Source organism: Protopterus annectens, chromosome 1.part0 (assembly GCF_019279795.1).
Source record: "Protopterus annectens isolate FY-2018-M chromosome 1.part0, PAN1.0, whole genome shotgun sequence".
Classification (NCBI taxonomy): domain Eukaryota; kingdom Metazoa; phylum Chordata; order Ceratodontiformes; family Protopteridae; genus Protopterus; species Protopterus annectens.
Genome location: NC_056725.1, coordinates 845,262,575 through 845,283,425, shown reverse-complemented (window position 1 = coordinate 845,283,425; position 20,851 = coordinate 845,262,575). Strand labels below are relative to the sequence as shown.

Here is a 20,851-nt window from a genome sequence, read left to right as displayed (position 1 = left end):
AGAAGACAATCATGAAGCCTTTGTTAGCTATGTTGGAAACCTGGGAGGTGACTCCCAGATATGCTCAAGATTAGTTCATAATGATGTAAAGATCACTGAACCTACAGACATTGGCAACATACTGGCTGACAGGTTCAGTGCATATTCCTCCCCCAAAGGGAGGGATATCTATACCAGGGGATTGTAGCCCCCCAAACATCTCAAATGCTCAGGTGGGAACTGCTCTATCCAAGGCGTGAAACACAGCATCCATGGGACCGGATGGTGTCCCCGGTTGTGGGCTCCACAAACTCAATGAGGAATTGAACCCGCAATTAGGGCAGCTGTTTAATCTTGGCCTCACCTCAGGATACGTACCCAAGGAGTGGCGTACGGCAACGGTGGTCCCACTTCACAAAGGTGGTGCCTCCACCGACCCCAGACACTACCGTCCCATCAGCTTGACAAGCCTGGTCTGCAAAGCTATGGAGAGGATCATAATGGAACTCATGAATGAAGACATAGGGGACTTGCAGACTTTGGATCCAACCCAGTTTGGCTTTGTCAAGGGCGATCAGACCTGGCAAAGGCTTTCGATACAATACCCCACTTGGGTATCATTGACAAACTCACCAGCTTAAATGTAGACCCATACGTCACAAGATGGGTTACAAACTGGTAAGTGACAGCACCCACAGGGTCAAGGTTGATGGCGCCATGTCACACTCAAAGCCCGTCACAAGTGGTGTCCCACAGGGCTCAGTCCTGGGCCCACTTTTGTTCGGCATCTACTTTTCAGACGTACAAGCAAACACAGGAGGATTATGGCTGACAAGGTTTGCAGATGACTGCTAACCGGGAACCATAGTTGACTACCCATCTGACACAGACATCCTTCAGACGGGTCTCAGAAACAGATAACTGGTGCCAGAGCCATGGCCTACAGTTAAACGCTAAACAATGCATAGTCATACCCTTTGGGAAGAACAAGGTTACCCCTAGTTCCCATATAGGTGTTACTCCTCTAAGCACAGGAGAGGTTATCAGGGATCTGGCCACCCAGGTTGACAGTTTGACACTCACGTTGCCAAAGTAGTTAGGGAGACCTTCTACATTGCCCACCTCATCATGCAGGGATTCACATCTAGATCAAGGGAGGTCATTGTTCCCCTGTACTCATCACTCCTCAGACCAATGATTGAGTACAATGCCTCATTCGGAATGTTTCTGACCCAACACCTGCAGCAATTGGACAGGCCCCACACATTGCTCACCAGACGGATAAAAGGTCTCAAGTGTATGTCTTATGCTGTCTGACTGCAGGAACCCCAGCTCTATTCAGTCGCCTACCATCTGCTCAGAGGTGGCCTGTGCCTGTCATACTAGGCCATGTCCAACCCGGAATTAATGAACATGCTTCACCTCAAAACCTCTAACTCCATCAGATCTACACGGGCAGGAGACTTAAACCTCAACACGGCTATTCATAGGGTGTGCTGGAGGGACAGATTCATCACAGAGAGACTCCCTATGCTGTGGAAAATCATCCTGGTACATGTGAGGCTGGGCACCTCGCTGGCTTTGTTCGAGAGAAATCATGACCAATGGATGTGTGATCGCAGGTATACCCCAGGGATAACCTCAGTGTCACTGCTTGACAGAGGCACAGCAACATAATGGGCATATTATCCTTAGAACTGAAGGGGTGGCGGAAGCCACAAAACTCTGGGCTAGGCTTATATATGCCCTAGGGCAGATAGCCTAGTATGAACCGATGCACCTATGAACATAGGCCTGGTGCAGTTCCTGCTATTAGGACAGTGGTCTGCAGCAAGCTATTTAGTAGTAGGCAGTTTTAGCAATTGGTATTTGACCATGGCTAATCCATGTTGCTTCTTGTTGTGGTACCAACATGGGGGTGTGGTTATCCATGACATTTATTGCTAGTCACCCTCGTTTTGTAGCTTGTTCCATGTTTTTGCACATGTACATCCCTGTATGAGGTGTGACCTGGTAGTGTTAGGGTGCTGGTGTGGGCTTTGTCCCAGTTGTCTATTACAGCACTGATATCTACATCCTCTATACTGTATGCGGTTACACTGCACAAATCTTGCTGTTTATACTTCTGGCATTGGGTAGCATTACATCTAGGTTCCTATCCCTTGTGGTACCTATGAATGTGGGTTTGTGTTTTTGTGGTTTGTGATGGGTGAGCGTGGATGTTAGTCAGGGTCCTCAGGTGTGCATATGGTACATGGTGTTACATTACTCGACACATGGCATTCATGCCTCGGGTGGTGTTGCAGGGCTGCCTCTGTCAGATGCACATACTACACTCCCTGTACATGTTTGGAAGCAGGTTGTGTCATGTTAGGCATCCCTGTTACTATATGAGCGAGTCAGAGCGGGTATCAGTCCCAGTGTTCCTACTGACCAAGTGTATGTGCTATGCGTTGCCTCTTTGCCAAGGCCAGGGCATACTGGGCACGCCTCCTTCTGCCTACTGGGGCAAGGTCAGGTTGTTCCTCCTCAGAGTCACCCTCTGCCTGTGGTGGCCGTGGCAATGGTGGGGGTATGTTTGGCCCAGCCCTATGCTGGTCCTGCTGCAGCTGTTTCCGCAGGATCATATTATGTAGCATAGCACATATCATGATCATTTGGGTACATGTAGTTGGTGTGTACTGCAAGGCTCCACCAGATGTGTCCAGACACCGGAACTGTGACTTGAACAGCCCAAACACATGCTCTATGACGTTACGTGTTTGTGCATGTGCCTCATTATGGCGTTCCTGTTCAGGTGTGTGTGCATTTCTGATGTGTGTCATCAGCCACGGCTCAAGTGCGTAACCTGCATCCCCCACTAGGTGTCCGTGTGGGAAGTCCCCACTGGCAAATGATTGGTACAGCTGCGTCAGATGCCAGATGTGGGAATTGTGGTAGCTCCCAGGGCAGCCAGCACACACATTCATTATTATGCCCTGGGCATCACACACGACCTGGCAGTTGGAGGGGAATCCCTTGCGGTTCATGTAGGCTCTACCCCGCTCACCGGCTGGTGCTTTGATACGCATGTGCGTGCAGTCTATTGCACCCAATACCTCAGGGTATCCCGCTATTTGCTGGAAGAGATGCATATTGCTGGCCACAACCTCACGGGCATTGGGGAAATATACATGATCACCGACATGTGCTGACATGGCATCCAGGAACTGGTGCAGTACCCTGGAGGCTGATGCCTGTGATATCCCCATCATATCACCAGTTTGTCTCTGGAAGGTACCTGTTGCTAGTATTCTTAGGCCAACACATACCTTGGTTTCCACTGGGATGGGTTCCCCTCTGTTGGTTCTGTGTGTGAGGTGTGGCCTGCACAGCTCAACAATTTGCTGCAGAAGGTCTCTGTCCACTCTGTAGTGCTCTATCTCCAGCTCATGTAACCCATGGTAGGTGACCCTGGGCCTGTATACTCTTCTCCTTCTCCTCACTCTGGGTTGTCTGTCAGCATCTGCATTGTCACCACCCTCAGCAATTCGCCTATGCCTGATTATAACAGCTATGGCAGCCCCTAGCATTTCTGCTCTGAGTTCAGCTTTTTTCAGTTTTCAATTCTGATAGCTTACTTTCTTGCAGTATCTCTTGTGAGAAACACCCTGCACTGCTCTTTGCAGTGTTTTAAGTGCTGGGTTGGGCTTCTAGTCTGCCTGTGTAATTGCCTGCTTCCAACTGTTTCCACCAATTAACTCCAGCAGTATCCTCTGGCAGTTTCCCTGTATTTTGGTTGTTTCCTGTTTCCTCTCTTGTTTCCTCAAGGGGAGCAGTGTGCACACCAGCTTAAACATGCTCACAGTCACTTAAACGCGCGCACACATCCTTACACGGTGTTACACGTGCGCACACATCCTTATACGGTGTGAACTTGGCTGATTCATGTTAAAACGCGCGCACACTGCCTTCCACACGTGCACGCCCGCGCAAACCGTTGTAAACGGTTTGCAACATGCTCCCACATGTTGAACCTGCCTTACACACGCACACACGCACGCATGCACGTATTTCAAGAAAATTTGAGTGTAAGGATGGTGTGCACCCTCTATTTCTTGACTTTCCTAGTGTTCTGTTGGGACATGCCTCTCTCCCTGATGTCTGTCTGTCATCTGTCACGTTACATTGCCCTCCAATCTGATACATTTATTTCCATCATTCTCCCCCGTGATGTCACCTACCTCTTACTCTGTTCCTCCCCCTTCTATAACTCTTACACTACTCAGAAAGTGCTCATTACCTATGTGGCAGTGTGATTCAGTATTGTAACCCTCATTTACATAGGATTGCCTAGTAATGCTTAGTTACATGTCTTACACGGAGCTTCCCCCCCTTGACAACCACTAAACGGAGGCCATATTGTTTTTGGTCTGCAAGTCCCTCCATGGACATTCCATGTGATACATAAATCCCACAATTGTGGGCTTATAAGCTTCGGTTTTCAGTTTTAGGTAGCGCACCCCGTTTGCGCGGGTGTGCACTGCAGTTAAACATCATAATCCCACAAAAAAAAAGTTATTTATAATATTTTTGCAACACTTTTTCATGCCAATGGCCACATATTTGGCCATTGGCATGCTTAATGAAACATATGCACCCTTTATTTGGAGCTGACATAGCTCCGTTTTCATTTTTGCAGAAATGTACTCAGTTGTCAGCTGAGTACATTTCTGCAGCTAACACGTCTGTTACACGGACTGGTTTGGGCTTCTTGGATCGCTCAAATGCCTCATTTGCATATATTTCAGCTGCAAATGAGGTATTGAGCATTTCCACGCCCAGTCCGTGTAAGAGACGTGTTAGCTGTCTCTTACACGGAGGTTTGGGCTGTTCCTGAATCGGGAGGCTTACACGGAGGCTTACACTACTCTTGAACTCAGTGTAAGCCTTCCTGAATCCTGCCCAAGGACTAGAGACCAATATTGGATCTCAGCAGATTAAAACAAAATCAGTTCAGCAAAGTAAGTTCTGGATGGTCACAGTTCAATCCAGCCTTCCATTCTTGGGAAAAGTTGACTGGTTGTACTCAATAGACCTTCAGGATGCATATTACCACATAAAGATGGACAAGTGATCCAGAAGTCATTTGCACTTCTGGCAGGGAGCCAGTCATTAGCAGTTCAGAATACTGCCTTTTGGCCTCACTACAGCCTCCACAGTGTTCACCAAATGTATGGCAGTAGTAGCAGCTCACATGAGACAAGGATTCTGGGCATTTCCATGTCTAGATGACTGGCCCATAACTGCCCTGACTAGGCATCTACTTTGAGAAGCAAGAGACACGGTGCTTCGAACTTATTTTTTAGATATTACAGTAAATTATGAAACATAAAACCTACTCCCCTCTCAAGAACTGGACTTCATAGGAGCAAACAAACACAATCGAGATGGAAGCACATCTTCTATCATCAAGAGTGGTGACTATAAGAGATCAGGTCAGAAAGTTACTACACGATTTGAGGGCATCTGCTTGAACAGTACTTCAGGCTTTGGGCTCTATGGCAGCAATGATAATACTGGTTCCACTAGCGAGATTCCACATAAGAGTATTACAGTGGCTTCTGATGGTACAGTGGTCCATCCTTTATCAACCAATGTCAGCCATGATACGGATTATGAACACTTGGAAAAGAGATCTGTCATGGTGGATTAACTAACAGCTTACTCAATGTTGTCCCTTTGTCCCCCCACTCCCCAAGGCCACAGTGACCACAGACACTTCCCAGATAGGATGGGGGGATATTATCTGGGAAAAACAGTCCAAGGCACGTGGTCTTCCTAAGAGGCTAAGTTGCACATAAATGCCTTGGAGAAGAGAGCAGTGCTATTAGTGTTGCAAGCCTTTCAGAATGCTCTCCCTTGGAGGACAATAGCAATTCAATCAATCAGACAACATGCTTGTAGTCTGGTACATCAACAAGCAAGGGGGAACCAGATCACACCTCCTGTGTCGAGAAGTGCTCAGAGTGTGGCAGTGGGCGAGCTCGTCCAACCACTTTCTGGTAGCAACATACATTCTGGGGAAAGTTGAACTTGATATCAGACAAGTTGAGCAGGTTGGTCCATTATTATGCCTCACAAGTGGTCCCTCAGTCAGAAAGTGGCAGAAGATATATTCCACAAATGAGGCCAGCCTTATCTTTTTTTGAGTCCCCTCCAAACAACAAAATGCAGCACCTACATTGCCCTGATCCCAACATGGGAACACCCAAGGGATTCTCTCACTCATGATTAGCCTCCCGGTCTGTCATATGCCTCTCCCAACCTCACTTATCCTCAAATTTCTTCAAAAAGCAAACAGGTTGAAGAGAAAAGTAATCCTCATTGCCCCACATTGTCCTTGACAAATCTTGTTTCCCTTTCTTTGGCCTCACCTATGGAAGAAGCCGTGGATTCTGGATCCAATTCCAGACCTTCTGTCACATCCAACAGGAATGCCTTATCCAAACATTCACAGTCTCAAACTGACAGATTGATATCTCCAGTTCTGCTGACAGTCAGACAGAACTTGTCAGACCAAAGACTGCTGGGATGGTGCTCAGTTTTTAGCTTTTTATTGGTTAATTTGTTTAAATCAGTTTGCTCATTTGCTACTGTTATATTAAAAAAAAAAAAAAGATACACGCTATGCATCGCCGCTTATCTACGGTTAAACTATTCCCGGTGCCATAAAGTCTGCTCTTCAAATTTTCCCTTAGAACTAGTCAGTTTTTTTTTTAGTTTTAGCGCTCAAATCTGTTTCTTTGAGCTCATCACTTGTCCAGAACTCACTGTAAGCACTAAATACACTACAAATTACTACAGCACTCAAATTTCCAAACTTGTCTTGAGGAAAACAGTTTTTAGTACTTAATAAGCACCTATCCAGGCATGTCTAAGGGTCAGCTTCCGGTGTTTTCTCCTGTCTACCTGATGAATCTGGGCATCTTGAGGCAATGCAGCAATTGCCTCATGTACACAGACAACCACCTCCTTCTATCACCTAAGACTACAACCTGTGAATGATGCACTTACATAGCCAAACTGGAAGCAAAGCTCTTTTCACCCAAGACTGGACCAGGCAGTCAAGAGGAGAAGGTAAACACTTCCACACCACACTCATCATAGTCCCTCAAAATCTACACCACCAAAACACGCACACAGCAACACAAAGCACACCTACATTCGTGGAGACTCTCAAAATCTGCTGAAGCAACAGTGACCTCCAAAGAAGAAACACAAGCAACCTCCACCCCCCCCAACACAACCAAAATGACACAGCCCACAAACTCAGTGTGCCATTCAGCCACAGCCCAGAAGGCATAACATACCCAACATTCTAGTCATAGGTGACTATAGTCAGGCACACTGATGTTCCACTCACCAGGCTAAACAAAGAGAAAGTTACTGTCAGCTGCCTGTCGGGTGCCAGATCTGCCACAGCACATGCACTCAGGTCACTCCACAACAAGTACAAATATGACTCTGTCATTGTCCATCTTGGTGTGAATGACCTGAGATGTACCTCCCTAGACTACATGAAAAGAGACATGGAGGAGCTCTCCGATCTTGTAGCCCAGGCAGCCTTGAGTAGCATCCTGCCATTACCGGGAATGATATCACAGTACAAGGACAAAATGATTGACTTCAACAATTGGCTAAGCTTCTGGTGTCATTCAAAGGGGATCCAGTATCTGTCTGCCTGGGATGACAACTGACAGACCACGATGCTTTGCCAGAGATGGCCTGCACCTGTCGCCCTTGGGATTCCAGATACTAACTAAGGCTCTTGCCACCCCCTAAAGTGCTTTTTTAGGAAAAGTTCAAATGACAAATTCACCACCATAACAGGTACAAGCAAGCAAAATCTGAGGGTAATGCTACTCAATGCTAGAAGTCTAAACCTCAAAATGCATTCACTTGAGGCACTCCTTAAAATGGAGAACATAGACATCTATGTAGTGACAGAGACCTGGTTGAAGGCTCTAGAGAGCACCCCTGTATTACCAGGCTGTAACCACACCTTTCAGTCACCTAACCTGGACCGAAACACTAAAGGTGGAGGCGTGTCCATATTCATTAAGGATATGCACACCTCCAGGCTAGTTGCTCAGCATAATGCATCTGAGATTATCCAAGTGCAACTAACTCTGGACAAGGCCGCAATCCAAATTATAACTTGCTACAGATCCCCCACCATGCCCCAGGATTCCCACTCCTCATTTCTTGATACACTGGAAAATATTAGGGTACAACACAACACCTTAATAATGGGCGATTTCAACTACCCCATCATTAACTGGGAAAACTACTCATGTACCAACTCTTTTGCTCAACGTTTTCTGGAATTCATAAATTCCAACGCCTTGGATTAACTTATCCACACCCCCACCAGGGGCAGCAATATCCTAGACCTGGTCATTACCAACATGGGCGACCAATGTGCCACATCAGAGGTCAATTCCTCATTGGTCAGATCCGACCACAAGCTAATCAGCCTAGACATCCACATTCCACCCCCACCCCCATTAGGGAAACTACCGTAAAAAATTTCTCCAAGGCCAACTTCACGCTTCTTAAGACAGAAGTGGCAAACTTCACGACACCCATGCAGACTGACAATAGAGGTACGACTGCTGAATCCTACACAAATGCACTTTATAAGCACTTACACAAGTGCATGGATCATGCTATCCCTAACAGAACCAAGATACCATCCTTCAAAAAAAGAAAGCCAATATGGTGGCCCCCTGCCATAAACAAACTCTACAACAGAAGAAAGAAACTGTTGCAAAAAAAAAAATTCCCATGATTGGAGGAACTCCCTGGTCAGCCTCATTAAGAAGCTGAGATCCCTCAAAATCCTCCAAAGCTAGTTATGAAAACAAAACTGCCACTGATTCTAAAACATTCTATAGCTATGTCAAGAATCTCAATGACAACAATCAGATCTCCTCGGAGTTACAGCACAATGGCACTAAACATACACAACCAATGGATATTGCAAACATCCTGGCAGATTTCAGTGTTAAACTTACCCCCCTCTCACCTCCTAAAGGGCCCATCTTTATATCGGAAGAATGTAAAGTTCCTGTAATCACAGCTGCACAGGTAAAAAACACACTCTCCAAAGGCAAAAACACAGCATCCATGGGACCTGACAACATCCCAGGCTTTGCTCTACACAAACTGCAGAATGAACTGGCACCCCACCCAAGCACCATGTTCAATCATAGCCTCAACTCAGGCTTTATGCCCATTGAATGGCGTACAGTGATAATTATCCCACTCCACAAAGGGGGAGCCACCACAGACCCTGGGAACTACCGCCCCATGAGCCTAACTAGCCTAGTCTGCAAGGCCATGGAACATATCATTATGGAACTTGTAAACAAAGACATTGGTAGTCTCCAAACTCAGGACCTCCCCCAGTTCTGGATTGTAAAAGACAGATCATGTCTCCCAAACCTGACAGCAGTCACCAAAGCCATAGATGAGGGTAAGGTGGTTCACACAGCCTATCTAGAGCTCGCCAAGGCTTTTTACACCACCCCCCACTCTGGAATTATAAACTCAATAAACAGGTATAAATCCCTATGTCACAAGATGGGTTGCCAACTGGCTCACTGACAGAACCCACACTGTGAAAGTAACAGACTCCAAATCCGACTTCAGACCAGTGACAAGTGGAGTACCACAGGGTTCAGTCCTAGGTCCTCTCCAGTTTGGTATCTACTTTTCTGAAGTACAGGCTAACACAGAAGGTCTTTGGCCAATGAAGCTCACAGATGACTGCAAACTAGGAACCATAATCAAAACTCCTAACTATGTGGACATCCTACAAAAGGGCCTTACTGAGACAGATGCCTGGTGTCAAAGCCATGGCCTCAAGCTCAATGCCAAAAAGTGCATAGTCATCCCCTTTGGTAAAAACTCTGTACCCATGAGCTACCACATAGGTGGTAGTCCACTTAACACCAAAAGTGTGATAAGAGACCTTGGGACACAGGTGGACAGTAGTCTTTCCTTTGATAATCACCTCGCCACAGCAGTCAGGAACCCTTCTACATGGCACACCATCACAAAAGGTTTCTCATCCAGGAAAAAAAAGTTCATTGTTCCCCTCTACTCGTCACTCAGACTCAGAGTACAACGCACCTTTTGGTATGTACCTCACAAGACAACTGGAAAGGCTGCAGAAATATCTCACAAAGAGGATTAACAGCCTCAAACAGATGCCCTACGCAGTCCATCTCAAAAAACTCCAGCTTTACTCCATCGCATATTGCCAAGTCAAGAGGCAATCTCTGCCTAACATACAAAGCTATGTCAAACCCAGAGCTGTTGGACATGCTCCACTTAAAGAAATCCCAGTCCCTCTGAGCTACACGCTCTAGGGACCTACACCTTGTCACCATAATAAACCGAACATGCTGGAGGGACAGATTCCTGTTCCAGAGACTTCCCATACTCTGGAACAAACTACCTGTCCATATCAAACAAAGCTCCTCATTAGCACTCAAGAAAAATCTTGATGACTGGATAGGAAATGGGAAATTCACCTCTGGGATCACCTCTGTGGCTCTGCTCGACAGGGGCACAGGAAAATAATTTTCTTGGGTGGCAAAAGCCAGCGTACCTTTTTGGCTAAGTTTATATAGGCCCTAGGGCCAATAGCCTAGTACCTGCCTATGAGCCTATATTCTCTCTTCACCAGTGCACAAGATTCTACTCTCCTCCCATAGACCGTCTACGCAAACGTTTTATAGCAGTAAATGGAGATTTGTACACTGGTCTCTTCAAAATAATGTAGAGCCTTTTTCATCTCCTTTCCACACTATTTTAGAGGTTTTAGCATAGGTGTTTAATGAGGGGGCAGCATATTCTACAATAAAAGTGCAGCCAGCTGCAATTTCTAACTTTCTCATTGGATATGACGGTTCCTCCCTTGCTTCACATAAACTATACAAAGGAACTCTTATACTCAAGTCCTCATATTATAAAAGATCCTTCAACACGTTGGGACTTAAAGCTAATATTACAGATAATTAGACTGCCTCCCTTTGAACCAGCAGCTACATGTCAGCTTAGATTTCTCTCTTGGAAAACCATATTTTTGGTAGCCATTACATCTGCAAGGAGAATTTCTGAGATTCAAGTCTTGTCATCCCAACTGCCATATTTAAATCATTCACAAAGACAAGGTCAGTTTATGTACTAATCCTTCTTTCTTACGAAAGACAGTTTGAGACAATATTAATAACCAATCCATTAATCTGCCAGTTTTCTTCCCTAACTAAACCAATAAAGGTGAATATATATGCTGCATTTCCTATATGTTCATAGACAACTACGTTTTTACCTTCATAGAATAAAAGGCCTAAGAAAACAAAGCCAATTGTTTGTCTCTCTCACAGAAAATACATTGGGTCTTCCAGTGACCAAGGTGACTAGCTAAATGGCTTAAGGACTGCACCTCATATTTACAAGAGTTAAGGTTTAGAACTACCAAAGCCTGTTCGGGCTCACAACACTGCAGCAGTGGCCACTTCTGCAGTTTTTCATTCTATAGTGTCCATGGATGACATTTGGGTTCCTCCTCATACTTTTATTTCTCACTACAAGCTAGATTTGATTTCTAGGGGTGGGGTCTCCTTCAGTTCAATGGTTCTGAAGAATATTCTCCCATAAGGCCAGCCAGGAAAGAAGGTAGTTGGAGACTCTGTCCCAAGTGTGAGGATAAAGTGACAATTGACATCAGATAAAATAGTTATGTACTCACCATAATGTTCCACCTGTGTTGTCATTTTCACTTTTTCCTCACAGACCCACCTACCAACCCCCCCTATCCCTTTTTGGTTTCTGGTTGAGAGAATTCACCTAAATTTGTTAGTGGCTATTGTGAAAGCCAGAAATGGTCTTACCCTTTAAGGTAATTTTCTATTTTATATGCAAAGATCTGAGGTGATTAGTAGAGAGACATTATGGGTCAAGAGCTTTTGGTTGCCACTAGCTGTTGCAATGGGCAAGCCAGATCCAAGGGTTCAGATCCGAACCCAAATGCGAGGAAAAAGTGGAAATGGACAACACAGATGGAATGTTATGGTGAGTACATAACTATTTTTCTGTCAGAATCCCTCACAAATCTTCCTTACTGACCTTTGGTGGGATATAAGCAAACAAACAATCTCTAGAATTATTTTGCAGTTTCCCAGTAGCCACTCAAGTACAAATCTCCCTTTTCATTGATCAGAAGCATCCACACTTTTGATCAATGCAATAGCCCCTTGTTTCTTTCCTTCCTATGCCACTGAACAGCATCTTTCTCAAAACCTTTAAGTTTTCATGGTCTTGCCTTTTCATACGAGCCTTTTTGTAACACAACCATTGCTATTCCCAATGCCTAGTTTATTGTACAGCTGTACTCATCTTTTCCTTGTTTATGAGACCATTCACATTCCAAATTACCAATTTTATAGCAGTACACCTGCTATGTCACTTTTACCCTTTTTGTTTTGCCAAAACTGAATGGAAGTAACAAGAATTCATGCTTCCATCAACAAGTTTACATTTTCTATCCATTTGTTTCTCAGTTTTCCTCTGTTTAGTTCTTTTAGCAGTAGCAAATTTTACAAGTAAAAAAAAAATAGGTATTAAAACAAACTATATACATTTTGGCAATTTTTTTCTTGATGTTTCCACAGTGTATCCACTTTTTTCAGAACTTTTTCTACAGCTCAGTCTTCCAACTCAGCAACTCTTCCCACTCCAATGGGCTTAATGTAATCTTCTATTTTATTTAGATTATCTCTCTCATTCATTTGTTTATCTAGTGCTTCCAGGTTTTTTAAGTTTCAAGTGATTATTCAGTCATATTACTTTTTCTCTGTAGAATTTTATTTTTTTTTTCTGTTTAATACCCGATTGTTACCATGACTCTGCATACGACATATTCAACAGCATACTTTGTTTAGTTATGGAGTCTCCTTTGTCCTTTTCTTCAATATAGGAAAAACGGGGGGGGGGGGGATACAACTGTTACTACAATAGTTTCTTTACACCCCTTATCTCCCCATAATTTTCCTTCTCATAGCTCCTTTATTCCTCTCAACTTAAATTCTAGCTTTGTGAATCCTGTATATAGTAACACCCCTTGATCCGAATGTCAGCTTAACTATTCTTGCATTAATAACCTGTTCAACAAATCCTTTTATAAGCTATACTGACATAACCATATACACATTTGAACTTAGTAACTTTCTTTTTTCTTCCCAAAAAGCATTTCACAAAAATCAAATTAGAAATAAACACTAAAGTTAGAATTTTAGACCCACTTTTTTTTTTTGCCAACCACCATATTGTAGTGAATACGCCATGATGTGCAATTACCTCCAAGTAAAATCCAATATATATCCTTTGGAAGCAGATTAATTAACATATTTCTAAAAGAGGAAAACAAAAGGAGTCTCTTACAGCTATTGCTCAGAATCATGACCTCAACAGTTGAGCAAGCCCATGTATTCTGCATCAGTTGAGTTGGTCCATTCTTCTGTTCATCTTTCTTCCAGCCCACATAATTGTCCCTTAGATTGCTCCTCCAGCCCACATAATTGTCCCTTAGATTGCTCCATTAGCAGACTGTCTGGAACTCTCTTCACATGTTCTAACACTCTTTACATGCTTTTGTATTTATTTCTGCTTGCCTTCTTCTGATTTTGTACCATTTAGCTTGTATTGTCTTCCTTTCTTTGTATTCTGTTTCAGCCTGTTCTACCTTGCTAAGCAGGCCACTTGTTTCCCCAACTCTTGCTCCGAGACCTATGGGTCTAGGAAGGATTTTGCTCCCTTCGGAAAGTACTCATTAAATATTACAGGACTCAGTAGTCAGAAACAAATTCAGTTGCCTACAGACTTTAAAGTAGGGAGTAAAATGTTCCTCTACACAGTCTTTTCCTTCGTATATAATATTGCATAATGAAACACTAATCTCTCATCATTGAAGTTTTTCCTTTTCTCCACAATAAACTTAGCAGCTAAGTTACAATGTCTGGACTTTTATAATAACTGGGCAAGGAATATAAGCAGCGATTCTATATGCCACGTAAACTTGATGCAGTCTAGTAAAATTGTTTCCTTGGGAAACCAGACCATTTGCTGCTCTGTCATTTAGTTTCTACAGCGTCTGCTCTTGACTCCTCCTGGTACACTTATTATTCTTACATTTTCTCGATCTTTCAGCTCCTGCGTCTGACCCTGTACCTCTTTATTGATTGTTTCCAGCTCGGTCATCCTTTCTGATATCTTGCTCTTGTCCCTTTTCAACATTTTAGTGCCAGAGTAATTTGAGGGGGCAGACTCTACCTCATCTAGCCTCTATCATTCTTTTTTGCTAATCTTCAATACCTCTACATACATCTTATCCATCTTCATATTTAACTCATCCATTTCTCTGTTTGCCTCATGGTCTGGGTGCTGAATCATGGCACTTCTGTAACTGTCTTCCCTTGTTAGATTGAGCACATTTGCTGTTTGGGCACATTTGACATTTGATCTCACCAAGGTACTACCCCCTACCCCAATTTTCTTTTAGGTATGCATGCATTTCATTTCACTTCTTGACACTTGTTTTACTGGGTTTCTATTACTGAGTCTGGAGTTTTAACCCTTTTCCTGACCTAATTAGGAGGAGTGCACACTCATGTCCTACTATTCTTGCACCATACTGGAAGTCCCTTATATACATATATGTATCCTTTAATGTATAGATAGTGTTTAGGAGTATCCAGAAATGTTATTGAAACAGTTATAAAATTTGATGGATATGATGGGCAGAGAAAGGGAAAGTGAGTAGAGCATATACAAAAAAAGATCTCCCCCCGCCCACACTGGACAGAAGCACAGATGGCCAAGCCGCCAGGATGCCCTTAGGATCCACGACTGACCGCAGCAAATAAAATAGTTGGGGGGTAGAAGAATGGCTGTTAGACTGCGTGTGTATGTTTGGCAAAGTGGATCGGGGGAATAGATGTTCTATATTATGTACCCACGTTACAGGAGTATTAACAATGAACATGAATCATTTGATTCTATATAGAATATTTAGTATTAGATCATATGATTTTAGAAATAATTTACACGCGATGATGGAGAGTCAGTTTTAATTGAAGAAAAAGCCACAGTTACTGCAAAATTGGTCAATTTTGCTGTTAATCTGTTGAAAAGGGAAATAAAAGAAACTGCACCATTTTTGAGTTTTTGTGCACCTGAGAGAGGAGTCTTTTCTTGCACTGTTTTCTTTAGATATATATTACACACACACATATGCATATGTGAATCTGTGCGTGTATATTCTCCATGCATACACACAGATGCATGTAGTTAATCACTGACAGAATAAACTTATTTTTTTTAAATGTTGAATGCAGGGTTTGTGGAATGCAGTAATGTTAATCACTTTGTTCTGAATGGGACATGCTTTGAGTTAAGGTAAGTGGTTTTGGTGCATGTGCAGGCACACACATGTAGACTCACATGCATGTGCTTGCAGATTAGGGTTCGAGTATGGAATAAGAAGGGGTTTGTTTTAGTGTGCGTTTATGCACATGTATTGTATGAGCAGTGTGTCCTGAGTGTCTTGTGTAGTCATGCTATTAAGAAACTTTTTTTGTAAGATAACATGCAGGGTTAGGGGGTTAGCACATGACCGAGGCGATATACATATGTGTATACACACACAAAAAATGTAGCTACACAGAATGCTCACATGCTTACATTAGCAGAGTTATGGCTCAGAAAGGTCTACTCTGATTCCATCTTATTCCTTTGTTTCTCTTCCTTACCAGATCCTGCTATGAAATGGTTAAGTTTTAATAAAAAAAAATATAAGTTTCTTATATAAATTGCAAACCTTGTATTTGTAAGGCATCTTCCATCCGTAAGCATACTGTGACCCTGAACAAGAACTAGAACTCCATGGCCTCACCCGTCTACCATCAGCACTTAAACACTGAGATGCGAATAGAGAGCAGTTTACCAGAGGCACTGATCACGTGTGAAAGCTTGCAAGAAATAAGACAATGCCGAATGTCACTAGAAACTTGGACAGAGGAAACAGGATGGTATCCTAATTCAGATGTTCAAAGACGGTCTCTCGCAGGAAGCAAACGTATTGCCTTTTAACTGAGAGAAAGCAGAAACAGGACAATATCTTCGTTGTTATCTGAATGAATGATGCAATTCACTCTCTCTCTATGGTGTTTGAATGACCATCTAAAATAAAAGTGAACTATTGCAATTGCTAGGAGAAAAGCTATTTCTAGAGGGGTTATATACAAGCATCATTTGTAATCCATGTTTCCACTCAAAGATGGAAATAATGGAATAGAACTGCAGTGTGATGAAAGTGGTTTGCTTATTTTACAGTTTGTAGTGTAGTATATTCAGTTTTCTAGAAGGCTAATTGTATTATGTTTGTGTGGGATGCCATATCTATATGTATATGCAGTATTTGTAAATACACAATGCAGTCACAGTTTCCTATACAGCTGCATGTGTAATAAAAGTGTGTGAAGCTCTATATTTATGCATGAAACTATGCATGTATAACAAGGAGTGGGAAACTCCATATCTGTGTACTAGTATATGCATGATCTTAGGAGATTACTAGGTTATTGACCCGGAGGTCATTTTAAGCCTAGCCATTTCAGCTCATTGTAATACCATAGAAGTGCTAGTCAATACCAAAGATTGCATTTAGTGAGGACTGCCCATGTCCAGGAGGGTTGTGGATGCTATCTTCAGTAAGAATTTACAGTGCCCCATCCACTTATCTAGATTCCTCTTGAACAGCGTCATAGAGGTGCTCTGTTTCACATGAATTGGTAGCCTGTTCCAAAGACATGGACAGTTGCTAAGACATAAATCTTTCCAGTGTTCTGGAGAGCTGTGTGTAAGCGGTTCAGTTTCCTAGAGAGCTGAGTGTGTAAGTGTATGAAGTTATCTGTGTGTGTATATATAAATAGATGAATATATCCATTTGGTATGATTTTACTAAATACTTACCTTGATTTTATACTTGGTTTTCTAAAAATGTTTGGCGTTCCAAGTTGCAATACAGCATATTAGCAGAAATTTCTGAAAATATGTGTAGTTGTAGATGGCATGACCCACTATTGATAACACAGCATTATCTTCTGGCAGCTCCATCTTTATGTACCCAATAGCACTTCTATGTGAGAGCACATACAATTGGCTTCTGAACAGAAGATCGTACCATCGAGATACAATTCTTTAAGACATTGCTAGAATAAGATAAAATTCTGAATTTCACAGGCACACACAAAAAGTTGTATTCCAAGGAAGTAAAAATCACTGAAGTGCCAGTGTTTTGGGGAAGATAATATATATACACTGCACAATTCTTCCCCTGGAACCAAGCATTTTGTTTATAGCATAATATAGTACAACATAATAGTTGTAGGTGGGCAAACAAATATTTTTTCACTGCAAGCCAAGTCATGGGTCTGACTGGCTGTATTAGCCACAGTTACAGCTGAGTGCAGATTATGGCATGATATTACATTATTCAGAACCATAAAGTTCTGTTTTTTACCATACGTCTCAACCTGTTAGCTGAGGAAATCTGGACAAAACCAAAAATAATGGGGGACAAAAGCCCCAAAATAGGGACATATTTTAAATATTGCTCTTATAAAGTGGGAAAGTTGTTAGAATAAAAAAGTCTTGTGTTAGCACTCATTTTCTAAAGGATATGAAGTCTGAAACTCAAATGTCTGTCATTATTTAGTGACTTCAGATTTTTGCAGAATGTCCAGATTTTCACCTCATACGTTTGATCTGCTCCTCATAAAATTTGTGGTTTTCTGGCAAATCATTGAAAACTGAACAGTTGAGAGGTATGTATTTTACTTACTGGCTTTGCTGAGGTAAGTACTCAGACCATGTCTGCCCTCACTTGACTTTGGCTCTCCACTGCAGAGATGAGTCTAAATACTGAGCTTAGCTTCAGCAAACTCATGTCAAGAGCCCTGTAACCAATGAATGAGATTTGGATATTTATACCAATTGCTAGTGAATGTTCACAAAAGCAGACTATATAAAGATCTACCAAAAACGACAATGGATTCAGTTCCACAATAAAATTTATTGCTTGTCTTGTCTTAGCACCTCGGCCATTAAAACCTTCAAAGAGTACAAATTTACCAAAAAACACATTCCCCTATTTATACATCACCAACAGTCATTTAATTAAATAATCAGTCAACGTACATTTTAAAATTTTGCTGTTGGTTATATAAAAATCTAAGTTTACTTCAGTAGCTCCCCCCCAATGACCACTGTAGTCAGATAAAGATGTATAATACTTCATAATAATCAGTACAAAAAAGTTCATAACTCAGCTACAGTATCATGGGAGTTTTGTGATTATTAGAAAAGCAACAGTGTGTGGCACTACTTCAGTGATTATTCTGTGAAGTCTTCTGTTTCTCAACTACTTTTTGTTATTACACTCTGCTTGATTAAATAACTGGTTTATTGTGTTCTGTGCATAAAGTGCATCTGAATTATGTTGTCAGTGCGTTAATAGATTGACTTCATAAGCACACAATAATGTCATGGAGATGAAGTTTAATAAGGATGATCAGATATAAATGATACAAATGACACTGAATGTGAAAGTTGACATGTTGCAGAGTAAAAGAGTTTTAGCTTTAAATGCCACAATATGCTAAACTGAATTAATATAATACTTTAAAGCACTTATGATTCATCTTTGATAAAAGAAATGCATCATTACTGTTGCTTACACACTACACAACTATAAAGTAAATAAATGCAGGACAAAACTGTCCAGGCATATTTATTGTAAGCCAGATCATTTATATCAGTTTCGTTTCTGTTGGAACTTATGGCATTAATTAGGCAGGCCAGGGGAGAACACCCTCGCAGCTTAAACAAATAAAACCCAAGTGAAAAAAAAAAGTTACCTATACCTCACAGTTGTACAGATTTTTGCAGAATGTCCAGCTTTTCGCCTCATATTTTGGTTTGCTCCTCATGAAATTTCTGGCAAATCATTGAGAACTGAAGTCATGAAATAATGACAGACATTTGAATTTCAGACTTCGTACCTTTCAGATAATGCATGTAATCACAAACCATGTCAGTCTAACAAATTTCTAAGTTTATAAGAGCAATATTTTAAAAAAGTTGCCTTATTTTTGAGGTCTTTGTCCCACATTATTTGACTTTGTCCAGATTTATTACACTGAGGTTCAGATGCATCAAGAATGTCCCTTTGCCCAGAGTTATCCACATACAGGAGAAAAGCAATTCTTTTACTTTGTCAAACCCCAAATATTTACATTTTCTCCATTGTGTAGTGCCTTCAGAGTTGATTATATAACTTTGTATGGCTGGGAGGGTCCCCCCTTAAAATAGTCATACCTTCATACATCTGCTTGACTTTAATGTCATGCAACAGTATTAGACTAACAGATCCCTGATAGTACACTAAACATTCAGTGTCAAACGTTTGAGTTCTCCCATTTACCATGGTCAAACTTGTACCCCAAAACAGACCATCAGTCCCCAGTCATTCTAGAATTACGACAAAATATATTATTGTTTTATGGTGCAGTAACACAGGAAGCACTACATGTGAGTGAGTGAGTAAATTTGTATGGGGGGCTACTTTATGTAAAAGTGTAAATACTGTCCTTACCTCTAAAAGTATCAGTGATTTTCATTTCATTCAAATTGCAGCCCTCTCTTTCCTAAAACTGGTGACTTTTGGAACAAAGGTGGTGAATTACACTTAATAAATAATACTTTAGAAAAATGTATTATAATTCACATTCTCTTATTCTGCCCATGTCTGAAATTAATAGTAGTTGTATTTAAAAGTGTCCTCGGCTATTTCTGGATTTGTCCCGGATTCGTTGAGAGCTGTGCTGGGAATAATTAATGATGCATTGCAACTAACTTAACAACGCTTTGTAACGGTTTTGCATTGAACCTGCTTTTTATATTTAGAAGACCATACAATGTGTATTTAAAGCTACTTCATATAAACGTGCAAAACCAGTTACTGGTGTGCTGTAGTTATTACAGCGGTTCTTTATATCCGTTTTGCAGGCAGCTTGCAAATATATACCCAACAAGTAGAAGACCATACGATGCAAACTAAATCTACAAACTTTCACTGGGTTATCTGGCTATTTCAGGACACAGTTTGATGTGGTGAGTAATGTGCACTACTTACCAATGTTGTCGAGAACAGTTCTGCTGGTGCTCTCCTTGCAGTAGTTGTGTTGCTTGGCACTTCCCCAGCCTAGTTTTGTGGCCGGAGTCCTTGCTGTATAATAAGTAGCCTTTCTCTCGGATACTGACTGGGAGCCTTCTTTCCTTACAGAGGGTGGACAGAAGAAGCGTGTGTTTGCCAATCCGCTAGTCCATGCAAACCCCCACATCCTGACTGTTGTGCTGTATTAAGAACAACGGTGATCCGAGCTGAGGTCAGCGTTTTTATAGCCCTCTGTGGTCTAACAGCGACGCGTCACTGTCAGAACCATCCAGTGCCATCCTCTCCCTTGGACCTGTAGCCCCTACCAGCTGTACCAAGTCAGAGGACTTAAGGTGGGGGTGGGGGTGATGCATGAGAGTTAGCCTTTCCAGGCTGTAATGCAGCATTTTCTGTTATTAAAACTATTTATTATTTTCTTGAAGTGAGTTAGGCTGTATACCCCGTATCAAAAACGGTGAGAAGTTGTCAAATTATTATTGGGAGTTTCACTAAGGGAGGTGATTTGGTTACAGTCAGCTAACTTGT

At 42.1% G+C, this 20,851-nt stretch overlaps 1 protein-coding gene across 1 annotated transcript in view; it reads right to left on the bottom strand.

Annotated features, from left to right (window-relative positions):
• Positions 1 to 20,641, bottom strand: part of FAM162B (family with sequence similarity 162 member B) — a 487,692-nt gene extending 467,051 nt beyond the window's left edge. Inside the window, exon 1 of the mRNA XM_044063658.1 lies at positions 20,285 to 20,641. Coding sequence (XP_043919593.1) covers positions 20,285 to 20,492 — 208 coding nt within the window. The 5' untranslated portion in view covers positions 20,493 to 20,641. The remainder of the gene's footprint in view (positions 1 to 20,284) is intronic.
• Between the last annotated feature and the right edge of the window lie 210 nt (positions 20,642 to 20,851).